This window comes from Leptosomus discolor, chromosome 11 (genome assembly GCF_034619465.1).
Source record: "Leptosomus discolor isolate bLepDis1 chromosome 11, bLepDis1.hap2, whole genome shotgun sequence".
NCBI classification, from domain to species: domain Eukaryota; kingdom Metazoa; phylum Chordata; class Aves; order Leptosomiformes; family Leptosomidae; genus Leptosomus; species Leptosomus discolor.
The window spans coordinates 12,387,102-12,404,144 of record NC_141401.1 but is presented as its reverse complement, the minus strand read 5'-3'; the positions used below and the strand labels follow the sequence as shown (position 1 = coordinate 12,404,144).

General features: G+C 39.9%; 1 protein-coding gene across 2 annotated transcripts in view; it reads right to left on the bottom strand.

Moving 5' to 3' along the window:
* The window catches only part of FBN1 (fibrillin 1), a 155,206-nt gene that overhangs the window by 17,727 nt on the left and 120,436 nt on the right, over positions 1–17,043 (bottom strand). For both annotated transcript variants that reach the window (XM_086471589.1, XM_086471590.1), the window contains exons 37-50: positions 16,810–16,974; positions 16,348–16,416; positions 16,111–16,236; positions 14,646–14,768; positions 13,852–14,010; positions 12,836–12,907; positions 10,457–10,582; positions 9,258–9,380; positions 6,146–6,271; positions 5,230–5,346; positions 4,689–4,817; positions 4,292–4,411; positions 3,716–3,841; positions 1,578–1,727 (exon numbers count right to left, since the gene is read on the bottom strand). In XM_086471589.1, the coding sequence (XP_086327715.1) occupies positions 1,578–1,727; positions 3,716–3,841; positions 4,292–4,411; positions 4,689–4,817; positions 5,230–5,346; positions 6,146–6,271; positions 9,258–9,380; positions 10,457–10,582; positions 12,836–12,907; positions 13,852–14,010; positions 14,646–14,768; positions 16,111–16,236; positions 16,348–16,416; positions 16,810–16,974 (1,731 nt within the window). The remainder of the gene's footprint in view (positions 1–1,577; positions 1,728–3,715; positions 3,842–4,291; positions 4,412–4,688; positions 4,818–5,229; positions 5,347–6,145; positions 6,272–9,257; positions 9,381–10,456; positions 10,583–12,835; positions 12,908–13,851; positions 14,011–14,645; positions 14,769–16,110; positions 16,237–16,347; positions 16,417–16,809; positions 16,975–17,043) is intronic.

The following is a 17,043-nucleotide window of genomic DNA, read 5'->3' as shown; positions in this document are numbered from 1 at the left end:
ACAAGTCTTGCAACTGAAACTAACCTTCCACCTCTCCCCTCTAAACTGTATCTTAAGCAGATGGTCGGACACAGGACTTTAATTCAAACCATCTCAAGATGCTGCTGAGCATATTCTCTACTAACCATGCTCAGAACACTTTTCTTTTAATTTTTCTCTCGCAAATTCAGTAGGCTGCAAAGAGGTTTACAGTGCAGCGGTACAATACAGTCATAGACATAACAACTGTTAGGCTTTCTTTAGTTGAAATACATTAGCTAATCTTTGCTGAGGTTGAACCAAGTAGAACTAAATGTAGATGCACACCTGCACTGAAAGCAACAAAGTGTCTGGCACAATGCTAGGCTTCGAGTGAGAAACTCAGCACAAAACCTGCCTGTTGCTCAGACCTTCAGAAGGAGACTCAGTGGGCACATGTGCTTGAGCTTACCTGACTGCATTCAGACAGCACACAGTGGAGGACATGCGTGAGATAACGACTGAGCGGTTTTGGTTTTTGTTTTTTGTTTTCTTAAAAGAACAATTCCACATGCCAAGATGTGAATTTCCCAGATTCTGATATCTTAAAGCTATTTCTTTTTAAAAAGATGAGAAAAATGGCCTTGATATCCTTTGAGAACAGTTTGGACTGTGAAAAATACAGGTGCTGACACTTCAAGGAAATGCCGTAATGTATCCCATGCTTTTCTAACTGACTTTCATTCAAACGCTCCAGGGCAACCGAATGAAACATGCACAGCGAATAAGCCTAGGAGGAATACAGCAACTGGCACATCTGATTCTCTTTTTTTCCCCTTGGCTTTTGTGAGGATTGTCTGCAGCACATGACTTATTAATGAAATGAACTGTATTAATGTATTGCTGAAACCAGTAATGCTGTTAACCACATTTGTCAGCATGAATTAAAGTTGGTTCAGCAAATTGCAACACGATGGTACAAAGGCCTGTTGACTTGCTTGATGCCTAGTTACTCAGTCTTACAAAGGATACTAACAAAGCAAAGCGTTTCTTTAGCAACAGGCCAGGGAGGCTTTCCTTCATCAAGGCCTGTGTTTTGCCATTCACTGCTATTTCTGCAAGTTATTCATCTTGATAAGATTGCAAATTCAGATTTTTTTTTTAATAACAAAACATAATCAGAAAATGTAACAGGGTGATTTAGATGTGGATGTAGTTTGACTGTTGTTTTCTTTCTTAAATTAGATTTCATGTCTATAGCCCCCCTTCCTATACTTATTTACTATTAGATTAATTCCATTTGTGTCTCAGGTATTTCCACTCAGAGCCTATCAAGGAGCTACTTACTACTCTCCGCTTTCTGTATGTGACACCTCCAGAGCAAAATCCTCAGCACCTCACCATACTAACAAACCTACAAGCAAACAAGGAATATGCTTGACACTGGACTATATGAGGAATAGTTTTTTGAGACTGCAATGGTATCTACTTCACAGAGACAATTTTTAGGGTTAAACAGCTCTGGAAAACTATTTTTCCTAATTTGTTATAAGAATCCCAATCTTCTTTCAGTTGCAAGAGGCTATCATGACAGTAAGGTAACCCAGGCAATAACGCACCATCTGCTTCCTCTGGGCAGAGTTCACAGGGATCTCCCCACCCCTGTCCCTTTAAGGCGCAGCAACACTCTTGTTTGGAGTGGTTTCGAGACTTCGGCACAGAACATTTTCCATCTTCAAATTTGGTAAAGCAGTAACTTACTCTCAGATCTGCAGAGAAAAAAAACTTGTTATGAGCAGTTAGGGTGACTTTGGCACAGTTTCCACTTAGAGGTGTTAACTGCAAAATTACAGGAGGCCCTCCCAACAAAATACCCAACTTCCATCTGAGTCTATCAAGAAGGACCATTACTGTCTCTGACTGGAAAAGATCTGAAGAGGGAAGGAAGCTCCCAACCCCAGTACAGGAAAGCTATGGGATAGAGTGTCTTATTCCAACCATGGAAAAGGAGGGTTTTTTCCCTTTCACCCAGCAGAGATGGAAGGGCTGTACTCCTAGCTTATCCTCACTCCTCTTTGTAAAAACTGCATATTGTCTTAATTTATTTACATTCCACTATTAGCAAGAATCACCCAAGTCAAGAGATTTTAATCAACTTGGAATGATAACACCATGTAGTGTTAAAATAAGAGGCAATTTTCAATAGTGCTTTCCTTCCTCATTCTTCCCCCAGGGTACACACAAACAAAGAAAACTGTCCCAGTGGCACTATATTTTACTCCCTTAAGCTGGGTAACCAGGATGCTGAAGCAGAGCTGAGATCACAGACCACAAGCATCCAGCAGGCAGGGAGCTGGCAGCTCCCTGCATTGGCAGCGGGACAGCAACAGGGCAGTTGTGGAAGCAGCTGCTCATCCAGTTTTCCAGCTGCAGCATCAATGCTGGGCAACATCCAGATTTTACAAAAGTCCTAGGTAATGGGAAGCTAAACCCAAAACTTTGTTCGGCCTGAGACACTTGAAAAAATGGGGAATGGGGAGAAGCCCACTTAAAGCTGGTACACACAAGTGTGCATTTTCCTCTGACATGGTCTGAAACAGTGGTCTGTTTTCATAAAGGAGAAAATTAGGCTGCAATCTTTCTTATTATTTAGTTTCTTGGGGTTTTTTGAGATTTTCTTCCTTACCTGAAGAGAACCACACCCTCAGACTGAAGAAACCTCATTTATACAAGTTAGAAAAGCACACCTAAAACAGCTGTGCTGCTTTCTTGAAGCTGAGTGAAGTAACTGTGCCAAACTGCACGGTGGTTTGGAGACTTGGATGAACGTTTACTGCAGGTTGGATTCATTTTTACCAAAGCCACAGTTTCATTTAGCCCACTGTGAAGTGAAGAACTCATTATGGTGTCAACAAGCATCAACATTCTGTGCCAAGCGTAACTACAGAGGTCCTTATAAAGGTCTTACTCATCAGTGGTTCCCACTGTGCACAGGACATTTAATGATGTATCTATTTAATAATTTCCAAAGTCTTTAAAATAACTCCCTAGTTTGCTATGCTTGTTCTTTATCCACAAAATAAACTAACCTGTGGCTTTTCATTACTAGATGTTCAGCTTTCAGCATCTGATCTCTGTCTTAGTGCCCACGTTTAGGCTCTGAACAGTGTACACAGTAATGCAGAAGCCAAAAAGACGCTTCAGACTTTTCTACGCGGTTGGGTGCTCATTGTCCACAAACCACTGTTTGCAAATTTTTTCCATCAGTCATTCCCCCGCCCCCCATCCCCACATTTGGGGAGAGGAATAGCATATAACAAGTGTTGGGGTGAATTTGGTAAGTGCTAAGAACAGCCTTATTCCTGGAAACACTGCCTTTAGCAGTGCACTGCAGTAGTCTCCTGCCTGTGTTCGTGTTCCATCTGTGTCAGACATGTCACAGTCTATACAGAGTCGAGGTAGCCTCAATATTTCTTCCACGAGTGCAAGAAAGGGCTGCAGGGCAACATAATTTCCTCACTTAACCTGGTGCACTTAATATTATCTTTGCCCCTTTTATTGCAACGTTCTCTTTAATGACAAACAGATGTTAAGGGCAAGACAGAACCTGGCCCTAACTACAGAATTATCATGTTTTCCTTGTGAAAAACACTGTTTGAGTCCAGAGTCTCCTTGTTATATTAAAAACAGGCAGCTAATAAGGCTTTTATAAAACAGCAAACAATTCTGAAATGCCGGAAAATAGGAACGAACTTACCTTGGCATCGCCTTCCTGTGGAAGACAACACAAAGCCTTCTGGACACAGACATTTGAAACTGCCTGGAGTGTTGCTGCAAGTGCCCAGGGCACAAATTTCTGGCTGTTCCACACACTCATCAATGTCTGTAAGAAAAGTAATTAAAGAGATGAGAAATGAAAATGTTTACACTGGCAGCTGTACTACATAAAATGTAACGTTACATCATCACTGATATCTAACAGATTTTAAAAACAAAAAGGTCAAGAAAAAAGGAACAAACAGAAAAAGGAACAAGAAATCCAGGTGCAGAATCCAGGGTTAGTTTTCAAATCCTCATACAGTGGGCAAACCTCAGCAACGTACCATCAACCAATAGCCTAGGATTAGATTTTTCTTGGGATCAGATGAGGTAGTTTGGGTTGAAACAAAAGTTGATGAGACTTTTTCTGGGAACTGAGTGACTTACTAGTGGCTACAGTTCAGAACTGTACACTGCCACAAAAGACTAAACATTAGTCATGTTTAGATGCAGAGGAAAGTGGTAACAACTGCGAGTAGTTAGGAAAGGGACAGAAGGATTGTTCTGTACACACCTTCACATTTGTCATTCTGCAGGACATATCCAGGAGGACAGATACATCTGAACGACCCATCCAAGTTCTGACATGTGCCTGGTGAGCATTTTCCAGGATCCAGAGCACACTCATTGACATCTAAAAGAAAAGAAAGACAATTTATTTGTGATCATTGCTGTTATCGCAATCTATCTGTGGCTGAGCCTGCTTTAATTTTGATTCCATCGAACTGATGGTGGAACTTCCCAGGAGCAGGAGAAGAGTCCTTTTCTTGCCCTCTTGTCATTGTTTTCTTCTGCTAGGTACAGTGATGACAGTGTGATAACAGTTCTCTCTCACCTCTTCTACTGTTTCACTAAAAATATCTCCTCAAGGTTTGCTGCACTCTTTTTCCATCCTAAAAGAAAGCACTCACCAACACAAGTCCTTCCATCCAGAGCCACCTCGTAGCCATCATTGCAAAGACACTGGAAGGACCCGATCGTGTTCACACACTGACCGTTCCTGCAGAGCATTCCATTTCCACTTGCACACTCATCCACATCTAAGAAAAAAACCATTGAAAGATACATGAGAAACACCTGCAACACGTGAAATTGGGTAGGTGAGATTTCTATTTCCACTATATCGGCACAGTAACTGGTAATACGTAAATAACCCCCTGTTTTAAAAGCAATTGAGGAGAAAATACCACCATTGGTCTACGTTGTAAAATTGTCGAAGCAAGAGTAAACAAAGGAACAGCATATATCACACGCACACATTTAAGTGGCTATAGAAAAGCGAGGAGTGCATTATCAAAGGGGCTTTTTCAGATCAAAGAAATCAAGTTTTACTTTTAACCACACAGACCATGCAAGGCACAATTTTAACTCGATACAGAAGATGGTACTAATAGTACTTTCATTAGAAGTAGAAAGTCGTAGAAATATATAACCGATCTCAGCACCCCTTACCTATGCAGTCATTGTTGTGTGAGAGGATGAACCCCAAATTGCAGCGGCAGTTGAAAGAGCCAATGGTGTTTCTGCAGGTTCCATTGCCGCAGGCATCTCTCTCACACTCATTAATATCTACAAAGTAGAAAAAAACAAACAGCAAGAATTTTAATCACTGATGGGGAAAGGAAAGCCTGTAGCTATCCCACAGGCAAGAGAAATCATCCACTGCCAATAGAACGAAGGGAAAAAGATTGTCACCCTTCCCAAAAAGAAGATTTCACATAGGTTTGTACATAGGTTGATATTAACATCCACAAAAATAATCAAGGGCCCAACAATCATTTATCTTATTGTGGCTCCTATCTCACCCTTCGCAAAGGAAGTCCAAGCTATCTTAAATCATAAGCGTTCTGAAATCTCCTCATCTTGCTCAGACAACAGACACTACACTAACAGCTGTGAACAGGTTAATACAGAATTTCCTTCTTTATGAATATGACTCTGTTTCTAAAAAGGGCACTTTTCTGGCAAGACATCTACCCTTCACTTACTCTGTTAACAAGTAGGCTGTATACAATTCCTGCATTGCAATATTCATCTATTAAATTTCTTGCCTAAAGGAATAAATGAGACAAGACACTTCAGAAAATTCTAAGAACGGGAACATTTTCCTGAAAAATGAAAGCATTAGCAGTTCATTAGACAGGATATGTACTTTTAAAGATTCATTCTACTGTATGTAATGAGATGTTCTTCATTCATGATCAGCTTTCTGTCATCTCTGATTACTAACTATGGTGGGTTTGCACCTTTGCCTGATGGTAAATGGCTCACAATCTCAGTTCTTGTAATGCAGCTCCTTATGACAGACGGATAGACTTAATAACTATCTTAATGGAAGCCTAAGTACAGCTTAATTTGATATACTTGCCTATACACATTGTTCTGTCATCATTGGTCTTGAATCCATTGTGACAAATGCAGTAGAAACTTCCAACAGTGTCAATACACTGCCCATGGCTGCAGATATTGGGAATTTCTTGACATTCATTCCGATCTGAAAACAAAGAGGCATGTTGAAAGTTAAGGCCTCTAAACTACAGGGCTGGAAAGATGTATTAGCAGCAACCATGACAATTACAATCCAGTGCATGGCCCTAATTTAAAATAGTATTTTTAATTTATTAATGAGAAAAGTAGTAGTAAGCAAATCTCAGAAAGAGGGCTATTTGCTTATAAATTACCTTTTCCAACCAACCACAGATTCTTGCTGGAGGGAAAGTGTATCGCCATCGCTTTGAAAAGTAGAACTTATGACATCAAACTGTATAGGGAGGTTTTGAGTGCACTACATTGACTGCAGCAGATGTGAAAGCCACATAAAAATAACAGTCAGTATCCCTCTCATGAAAGCAACTACTTGCTTTTAGCTACGTTTGATTGTAGCACAAATTGCTTGATGAACTCATAGAAATCATACAAAACAGAAAGGGAGATGAATCCCACATTTTTCTCACTAAGCTTACAAAGAGATAAAATGCATTGTAGATTTATCTACTCATTGTGCAGAGATAATACGGGTACATGTATACACGTGTGTTGTAGCATCCATGCCTCATGCAATGTGATGATCCTGTAAACCAGACAAAGCTCAAACAGCAAGAAGAGTTACTGCTATACAGTCAGAAAGTATATTGCCAACAGCAGTGAACACTCAGCTGCCTAATTCTGCAGAGGGAGATGGGGAAAGCCACCCTGCCAGCACGCAATATGCTGCCTTACAACGGCAGAGCATCTATTACACGAGTTCACCAGCTGACTTCTTCCTGCTACTCTTGTTACAAACGCTTTCAGGCAGAATCCAGGATTCTACCAACCGTAAATGAAATAAAGTGTTAAAGAACAAAATGTTTGCTGTCCAGTACATTGTTTTCTGTGACAAATTAGAAACATGAATCAAATGAGGTCTTTCTGTTGACCTCATCACCAACAAGAGTTGGTTTGATTCAACATGCTTCCTGGCATTTTGTCTGCTGGAGCTCCAAAATTATGAGAACTGAGGTGCTGCCGTAAGCTTGTATTAGAATTGATTAGATTTTAGTGTTCACTAATTTTCTTTTACACGCAATCTAAGCACAGCAGATGCAGTTTCTTACCAAACTATCCCCAGTTCATTGCAAAACTAAGAGTCAAGTTGTTCCTAATTGCAAAGAACTTCATGTACTAAATGTTGTTTTCCTGCCTCTACTGCCTCTTCTCTACACTGTACTTGGCACACGGACAATCCTGATAGCCCCCATCCCCAGGATTACTGTACATCAACTGGGGCCACTAATAACTTTGGATGGGTGTTCACTGAGGACTAAGCTCTCCCAATGCTATTAATGATTCTGCTGATAATTATAGTCTAAACAAGGCAGAAAGGAAACCAATGCTGGTTAACATGTTGTCTTTAAAAACTCTTCATCTTTGCAGTTCAGGAGAGTAGAGATGAAAGAAAAACTATGACTCTCTCTGGTAGTCTGTGGGTAAATGACTAATGAATCAAAGTCCCAGGGAAAAGTCACTTTTTTCTGGTAAACAGAGAACATTGTAACTTTTTAAAAAATTGTGAGGCAGAATTGTCTTAAGTGCCGAAAATGAGTTTATATGAAAAATTCTTTGTTGTACCACAATAGATAGCACCAGAAGACTGCTATTTTGATAGTAAGATAAATGCAGTACTCATAGTACTAGTGGCTGTGACATATCAGTTTTGATTCAAAAGCATACAAACTACTGGGGTGTGATCATTTTCCACGCAGTAGCATGACTGATTCAATACTGCAAGGTGCTTAGCACTCTTTGCGCTCAGCAGAGTGGTTGGGAATTTCCTTCCATTGCTGGATCAAGTACTTTATCAACCACTTTTATTTTTACTCTAATTGTGTAACTTTATTTTCACTGAATATAAAATAACAGCAAAATACAGGGAAGTATTACTGTTTGTGCTAATCCGTGTTTGGCATTGTAACCCATATCAGAACCTTTCCTGGCTCTTCCTGTACTGCTGTAATGAACCCATAACAACAACAATTACATTAGGAACATATTTAATATTTACATGTGCCACTGCATAGCTTAACAAAGCAAAGTTTTAGTTCTCATAGCAGTGTTCTGGTTGCCCCTACACCCTTTCCCCTCAAAGATCACAAGAAACAATGAAAAACTGCACTGCAGGGAAAAGTACACTTCCTAAAACTCAAGTACTCAGAAGCAAAAACCCAAGGAAAATGTTACCAGTTTCCGTTGTAATTATTATTTTGTTCAGAAACATATATAATATTTACAGCTGCTTGGCCCACAGCAGACTTTAAAAATCTCCGCAATTCTTCAAGCAATCAAGATAACGTGAACGCCTCTCTGGACTACGATATTATAAGAAAAAGCAAATACATTAGAGAACTTCAGTCCCACTCAGTGAGTATTTAAAAATAATGTTCAGGGGCCTCATTAAATCCACATAAAAGTTAGGAAGTTTAACAATAAGCTTTTTAAGTTAGGTATTGCGTATGGCCTAGCAGATAAGTTCACCTTATCAGTAGAGACCCCAGCAAGACAGTGAGTTATTTGCTAAAACACATCTAGCAAATTATATGAAAAATCAAAGAATTTATGCAGAAGAAGGTCCCTGTCAGTACTTCCACTGAATTTTTAGTGTCAGAAAATAGTTAGTCAAAAGGTACTGAATCAACTGGTCTTCCCTCCTCAGACATGACATGGGCTAAAGAAAAATGTTTGCAGTTGGTGGGATGAAGTGGAAGGCAAACACCTACTCAGGTGATTAACTCTCATTTATGGCTCTGTGGGATGGGTCCATTAGTCTCCTGGGAATTACCAGAATGTTTATGGGATGCCCTAAAAGGCTTTAAGAGGAGGATTCTTGGAGGACAGATCATCTCCTGGTATATCATCTTTCTGAAGAGGAGATAGGCTTTTTTAGACTTCTTTTAAAATCTACTACTTTTCGCAGACCCTCACACAAAGAAGCCAGAAGTACTCACCAGTGCAGCGGCCAGTTGATGTGAATCTGTAGCCAGGCTTACAGTCACAACGGTAGCTACCGGCTGTGTTGACACATTCAGCATTTTGCTGACACACTGGTCCATTTTGGCATTCATCAATATCTGTCCATACAAAAAGGGAATTTGATTGTTATGTTAAGCTGGCACTAGAGAGATGTCAAAATCACTTTGTTTTTAGTGTAAAGAGTATTACCTTACCCAAATATAGGAATTCCTTTCTAATTCTGAAAAAATAAATATATCGATGAAAGTAGATATTCGGTCACATTTAGGTATCTCCCTGAAATGATCTCAAACCCACTTGTAAAATTCATTCCTATTTATAGAGAATTTATATAATTGTTTTCTGAAGGTGTTGGAGGGACTGTGAAAGGCCTGTTCCAACACTTCACTTGGGTGGATTTCAGTCTCAAGACTGCAACCAGAATAAGTAAGCTGCTATGTCTGCATAGATCTCCACTGGAGACTATGAGGATCTCCCTTGATCATAACAGATCGTCAAGATCTCTGTTGGATATCAGTAGCTTTCAATGTAAACAGCAACACAAAACTTTAGGCAAAGAAATTTTGACGAGATTTCCTTACTTAAGCTGCAGCAAAAAGAGAACTTTATTTCCCTAGAAATGTAACTGTGTTTCAGTTAGAAGCAGCACACAGATGTTTTTACTCGAAGCTCTCAATGCCTTGCTTGCAGCACCCATGCTGTCAGCAGTCATAACCCACACCAGAGAATGACAGCAACTCATACTGCTGTCTTCAGTTTCTCCATTAAACTGACTAACACAATGCTAGGAAATGTTTAAAATGGAAAAAAACTATCATGTGTTTATATTATTTACAAAAATGTTTATTCCATTACAAAAAAATATCTTGGAATTAAAAAAAAATTGTGCTCATGATCTGACTCAAGACTACTTTTCTTGGCTTTACTGTCAAATGTGAAAAACAATGTTTCTTCCCATAACTGCTGACTCATGCTCCTTCAAGGCCTTAGATGTCTGACGAAAAATTTGCTGTTTTCCATGCAAAAGAATTCAAAATGTCTGAATTAACAGACTTACTACACTGATACCAGTATTTTCCCCTCATTAAGGACAACTTGCAAGTGTATCAGATTTGCAGTGTCTGAATTGCCAGCTGGTGAAATCCCATTTCTCTGAACGAGATCAGCACTCTACCTTCACAGATCAGTAGCTTGTCATTGTAGAAGAAACCCACAGGACACTCGCATCGGAAGCTGCCAACCATGTTTATACAGATCCCATTTTCACACACTCCAGGAATCTCTCTGCATTCATCAATATCTGCAAGAAGACATTTTTGAAAATACTTGTCAACAGCACGTCATGAAATCTTCTGCTACAGAATATGTCCTTATGCATTTATCCTTAAAGGAATTATCAAACGTATAACGCAAGCATCAGAATGTTCCCAACTGCAATACACAGTGAGTCCTTCCAATCCGTGGAAATATAGATATTTCCTGTTTCCTCAGGTTCTGACTCTTCACTGTAGTAAAAATATATCCTGACACACAGGAATGCAGAGGGTAGCACATGTCCTTCCTCATGTCTCCCACCCATAGCCCCAATGAACCTCCTCATCATCCTGTGTGTTACAGTGGGGTTATTGAGACAAACGGAGAGAATGTAACTGTCTTTGGCTTAATACAGGAGAGCATGACTGAATGCACACACTTGTCAGAATTAGTTTTGCACTGTTTTACCCAGTAATCGGAAAAGACTTTCATGTTTTTATGTAACAGTTTGAAAGTGCCAATGCCAGGTAACATTTGAAGTGCTGCCAACGTGCTATTAATTAGATTGATTAATCCAGGCAGCCAGGGTTTGCGAATGCTCTGTATACACCTGGGTTAAGTAACTGATTTTGGCAGAAAAAAACCCCAGCTGCTATTACAATTACGTCTTGCCTACTGGGTCCTTAAGTTACACATCTTTGATATTCTGACAACATGAAACAGTTCAGAGACTCCTCCAAAGTCTCTCTCTTTAGTAAAAATTGACACGTGCACTGATGTACACAAGACAGAGAATATGGTGGGAAATTGTCAGCTAACATGAGGAGTTTCCATCAGATAATGTGGGGTTTTTTACTATTTTGCTGCTGGATCAAACCATTCATTTCCTACATCAGATTCTGTAATTCTGAACCCTCTGATTATGTAAGGGATGAATAAAAATAGAACTACTTCTGTCTCTGAAACAACCACCTGGAGTAAATATATAGACCTTAATCCAAACAGAAGAGTAACATCATGTAAGGACTGTAACCAAAAATTACAGGGTACCAGAGCACTGTCCCTGCAGAGTGGGCACCACCTTGTTCCCGTGCCCTGTGCCTACAGATGGAAGGGACATGAGCAACCCCTGTGCAAAAGCAGCAGGTTGAGTGCTACAACCTAGTGAGACCTGCCAAGATCCCAAAGCAGCAGGGAGAGCCTGTGATTTGCACAGCATAAAGCTGTGTGTGCATCAGTCTCACCACAGTGCTGCATGTGCTGGGATGTACTGGTGGCCTCTGTGGGATGGCTCTTCTGTTTGAGTTGGCTCCTGAAGGCACACTGCTCTGATATGGCAGGGCAGACAGAGCAGACTGCAACACTCCTGGCACGCACATCAACTGCTATAGATGCAGCTTTTACCTACGAGCGTTCCAAGAGTGATCCAAAGTCTCCCTGCTGATGCTGATGAATGGCCCAATTAGCCTGAGTAGACTCCGCAACAATTTGGGCTAATGTTAATAGCTAGAAGGGGGAACGTTGCTTCTAAGAAATGACCCGGTAAATAATAAATACTGTACATTTCTGTAACTTCTTTAAAAATTACATTCCCCACTTTACTAGAAATATTTCCATCTAACTAGCTGAACGCTGCAACACAGCAACAGTGTTCAGCTAAAGTACCTGATTACTCCCTACATGCAGCCTCTGTTTGTTACAGGGCACATTATCTGCTTCTTATTTGCATTGTTGTGTGAACAAAAACAAAAGGGAGTCCCATTAGGGATTTACTCAACTCCTTGTCTTAGAATTCCTCATTCTGTCTCTCTTTTTGTTTTGCAATTTGTTACTCACGATTCAAATGTTACACACAATAACATATGTGAGAAATATTCCAGCTGAGCAGAAAAAAGGATTTTTGTGTCAAACCAATACACAGGGGGACTGATGTGAAATGTCAGATTAAATCTCTGCTTTAGTTTGAAGGAAAGGCTTCTAATTCCTCTCAGACCAAATGATGGTTGGCCTTACTCCCAGACCTCTTATCCTCAGTATCTGTGCCCTGTTCTTGTAGGCCTGATTACAGTTTCTTTGGACCTTTATGTTGCCTTGATTACAAGCAGTGATTATCATTGCTGCCAGCTAGGAGGAGCTAGGCAGAAAGTTTGTAGGCTCAGATTTAAACGGAGGGTTGAACTCCATTACACTGTTTAGTCGTTATTCCTCCCACAAAAAAATTAATTGGGAAAACAAACCTCTCCTCTTCCCTGGGCAGAGGTAGCATGGAATTTAGTTCAAAACAGAAATTACAACTCACCAACTGGTAATCCTGTATAAATGTCAATGAAGAAGCCAGGCCTTTGACTTCCACAGAGTGTGGAGAATTCATCTGGAACAGGAAAACAAAGCAGCACTTTCAGTATTCGGAATTAATCAGCAGTCAAAAATTCATTACATCCTTCGCCCAAGAAAATTCTTCTTCTTTTTCAGCACCTGCACAGAGGTATGCAGACCACTCCCCAAGGCTCACCATGTGATGGGTTTAGTATGCATTTGGGTTCTTATTCAAAGGCCATTGAAATTAGCAAATAAAAAGATGTAGAGGGCTTGAGATCACATGCTGATTTTGCTTTGCATATGCTTATCTCTGTGCATTACAGTTTTTGCATACAAGTCCAAATCTAACTTTTAAAAATCTGAACTCTAAGTTGGAAGTTATTCAAATAAATGTCTAGGAAGTTTGTTATTGAAGCAAACCACCTCGAACCAGCGTGGGATGTGGATGTCCTAGGCTCAATTCTGCAGAGTCTCACCCAGTGTGGAGGAGTCTTGCATGCCCGTACAACTATTAGCCCAGAAACTCCTGCATCTTACATTTAGATCCTTGACATAGATCATTCTCAGAGGAGAGCAAGGTATCTCTGTAAACCTAAGGCTACTACAAAGGCCCTTTGTGGCAATCAGCAGTTGGGGCACGGCACAGCAGACACCGTATTTGTTAAGGCAATGCCAATAAAACCTTGGTCGGTGCCTCAACGCTGGATCAACAAGCATTTGCAAAGAGACAGATTAACCAAATATAGAGTGTGAAGTCTCCCAGACAGGGAAACTGGCACAAAGGATGCATGGCCCAGCAGCATGAACACAAACCACTTCACATATGCCTTCATTGTGACTAGGGCTGATCACCTCCAGGCCAAAAAAGTAACTAATCTCTTCATTTTAGACACACAAGAGCAGACCAAGACATAGCCTCTCTAACACTGTTATACCCACTAATATAATTATGGTGTTACCAAGGCTTTCAAATAGTTTCGCAATGCAAAAACATACCGGTGCTTGGGATAGGACACTGTTCACAAGGCTTATTCCATGCACGTCCAATGTTGTAGGAACAGCAGCACATTTTCTTGGTCATATTAAAGAGCAGCTCACCATCACAGGTTTGATTGTCAGCATAGTAATTTCTGTAACACAGACTTCTTCTCATATCTGTGAAAATGAAGAAAAACCCAGGCCAATAGACTAGCAACTCTTATGGAAGATGATCTACCTGAAGGGTTTAGGAGATACCTCCTTCAAATATGTACCTTCTAGAACCCTATCAGGTAGGTTCTGCAGCACTGTAGAACAGCTTGTCCCTAGAAGATTACTCTGAAAGTTTGAAAAAGTGTTTGCAATACCAATATTCAAGAGTGACCAACACGGCTGAAACACTGATCAGACTTTTCAAAGGATTCAATACTGGCCTTTTGCCCAACACTGAAATTCATGAGCTAGTTTACAGTTCACACTAAGAATTGTACACAACTTCTGACTTCATTCTGTGAAGTCCGAGTAATTTTAGTAGTGTTTCACATATAGAAGGTTTTAAAGCTGAAGTGAAACTTGTAAGGGATGAACACAGAAAATATCAAATTAAAGGAGAAATTCTGATGAAGTACTGAAAGATCTGTATTAAAAGTGATCTGCCTTGCTTTATTTAATAAAATGAATGAAAGAAGCTTGATTTTTCATTTAGTTAATTCTTGTATAACTGAATTCAGAGAAATAGTTCTGATTTGTGCCCAGTAAAGCCCTGGCCCAAATCACTAAGAAAAAGCTTTAAAGAAAAAAACAACCCATACCCATGCAGTTGTTTCCCCCATTGACTTGCATGTAATCAGGAGGACAGATGCAGGTATAGTTCCCAACGGTATTGTAACATGTGCCAGGTCCACAAATGCCAGGTGTATCACACTCGTTCACATCTAGAAGAGAACAAAAAGACAGTGAGTTGCCAGAGAAGTTTTCTCATTGTGCTTCCAAGAATCAAAATGTCTCAGTAATGCCTGAGGTAGGAGGGTACTGGTGGTGGGGAGCTGAAGGGGTTCCAAGTGAAGTCGTGGTCGGGTGAAGCCCACACAGAGGAGGAAGTGCTGGCACAGGCGGCCATGGAAAGCCTGGCTGTCATGCAAAGATGGGAAGCCTGATCTCTAGGCAGCTCAGAGACAGCAATTTGGGTTTTGCACCTGTTGCACAAAAATGGTGTTTCAAGATCTCATCCATTTTGGATTCCCAGATCTGGACAAGACGCAAAGGTGTTCCCTGTGGAGTGCCCATCTCAGTAAGGAACGATGCCAAACCAGACTGATTGGATGGTTCAGTACTGTTTGACTGGGGAAAATGAAAAACTTTCCCAGTACAAGACAGCATGTTTACTTCATCAAGAGACTTTAACCTTTGTCTAAAAAAGACCTCAACCAAAACCAAGGACAACACCGCCCCTGAAACACCTCAGTTCCTAAAAGTTCAAAAATATTTCACTAGCCTTACCATCTTAAAGTATCTTTGACACACCACTAAGGAAAAATACAGAGGTATATTTAACAGTTGTTGAGCTACACGAGCACAATACGGATGAAGCACTTCGGTTCAGCCTTAATTTAGGACCTGAAGCTTTTGTATTTCTGCAGTGCTTGGCACATCATCGGCACTGTATTAACATTATTAGCAGTCTGGAAGGCTGAAGATTGCCTGGGCAATGGGAAATTTAAGGACTTAACAAGTTGCTTAAAGTTTTATATCCGGTACAACCTGACAGTTGCATGTAATGTGATGAACATGTACTACTGACTGTGCTAAGGGAAGGAAAATGTTTTGCAGTGCAACCAATATTTTCAGTTGGACGTTGAGATCAGCAGGAGAAAAAACAAGCAGTGGAAAAAAGGCACACTGTAAGCAGCCCAGCAGATTCATGGGTTAAGTTTGCTCTTTATCTGACTGTTTATTCATTATCCATTACTAAAGAGCCATTTTTTATAGCTGGTTAGTAAATTATGTTTTATTTAAAGAAACATTGTTGGGTTTTCTGGTTTTGATCAAAAGCTGATGATTTTAAACAAAAATTTGCATATATTTCAACATGGTTGAGAAAGAATTTTCTCCTTCTCAATGCAAGACTTCAACTTGTTCCAATTTTCCCATCCTTAAGCTTTACACTGTTTGGTCTGGTTATGTTCCTTTTCAAGGACAGATTAAGTCTTCTGCATATTGATCTGTCATAATTTTCTAAAAATAGAAGCAAAGACTAGTTAAGTGAAGGCTACGTACCATCGCACACTCGAGTCTCTTCATTCAAATAGTAGCCTGATGGACACTGACACTGGAAGCTACCAAATGTGTTAATACATTTTCCTCCTTGGCAAAGTCCAGGCAGTTCCTGACATTCATCAATATCTGTTCAAACAAAACAACAAACATTTCGTTCATGCTTTTCCATGAAAAACAACGCTCACTGAAGGGTTTCATAATTTTAGACGTGTAAATATAGGAAAATGTAAACATTACCTTCTAATATAACTGTAATAGGGTTTGGTCGGAATCCTTCCCCTCCAGGGCAAAGAACTTTATATTCAGCTGAAAGCAAAATAGATCTATGAATCTAAAATAGTAGAAACATTTTCATCACAACTATTTTTGAGAATTACTCAGATTATTACAGGTAATTTAAATGTAAAGTTACAAAGTAACCAAATATAAACATTAGGTTTTTCTCTGTAACATCAACTGCTATTCCACTTCATAATGTAGTTTTTTGTGTAACAGCAAACTTGCTCAGAAGTGGTAATAATATTCTAAGTAATCTTTTTGAAAGATTAGTAAATTTCTTGGTTAAGACTGGTGGATACCTGTCCCCTGCATTGACACAATAAATGATTACACCGATATTTAAGCTACCTGATTAAATTAAAAAAAAAAAAAAATCCAACAAACACATTGTATTATGTTTACCCAGGAAAGCTGACTTACTTGTGTTCACAAGCGGGCACTGTTCACAGGGAACTCCCCAAGCTTTGCCCAGGGAGCAGCAACAGGAGGCCTTGGAAACACCCACTCCAATCTCATTGCTGCAGAAGGTGCCACCGTTATCTCCACGAGTTTTAATGTCCAAGTAACAGTTGCCAGATCGTGTATCTATTCAGAATGCACATAATGACAAACACATCTTATGAAAGAGGAAAAATCAACATATCTCAGGATAAG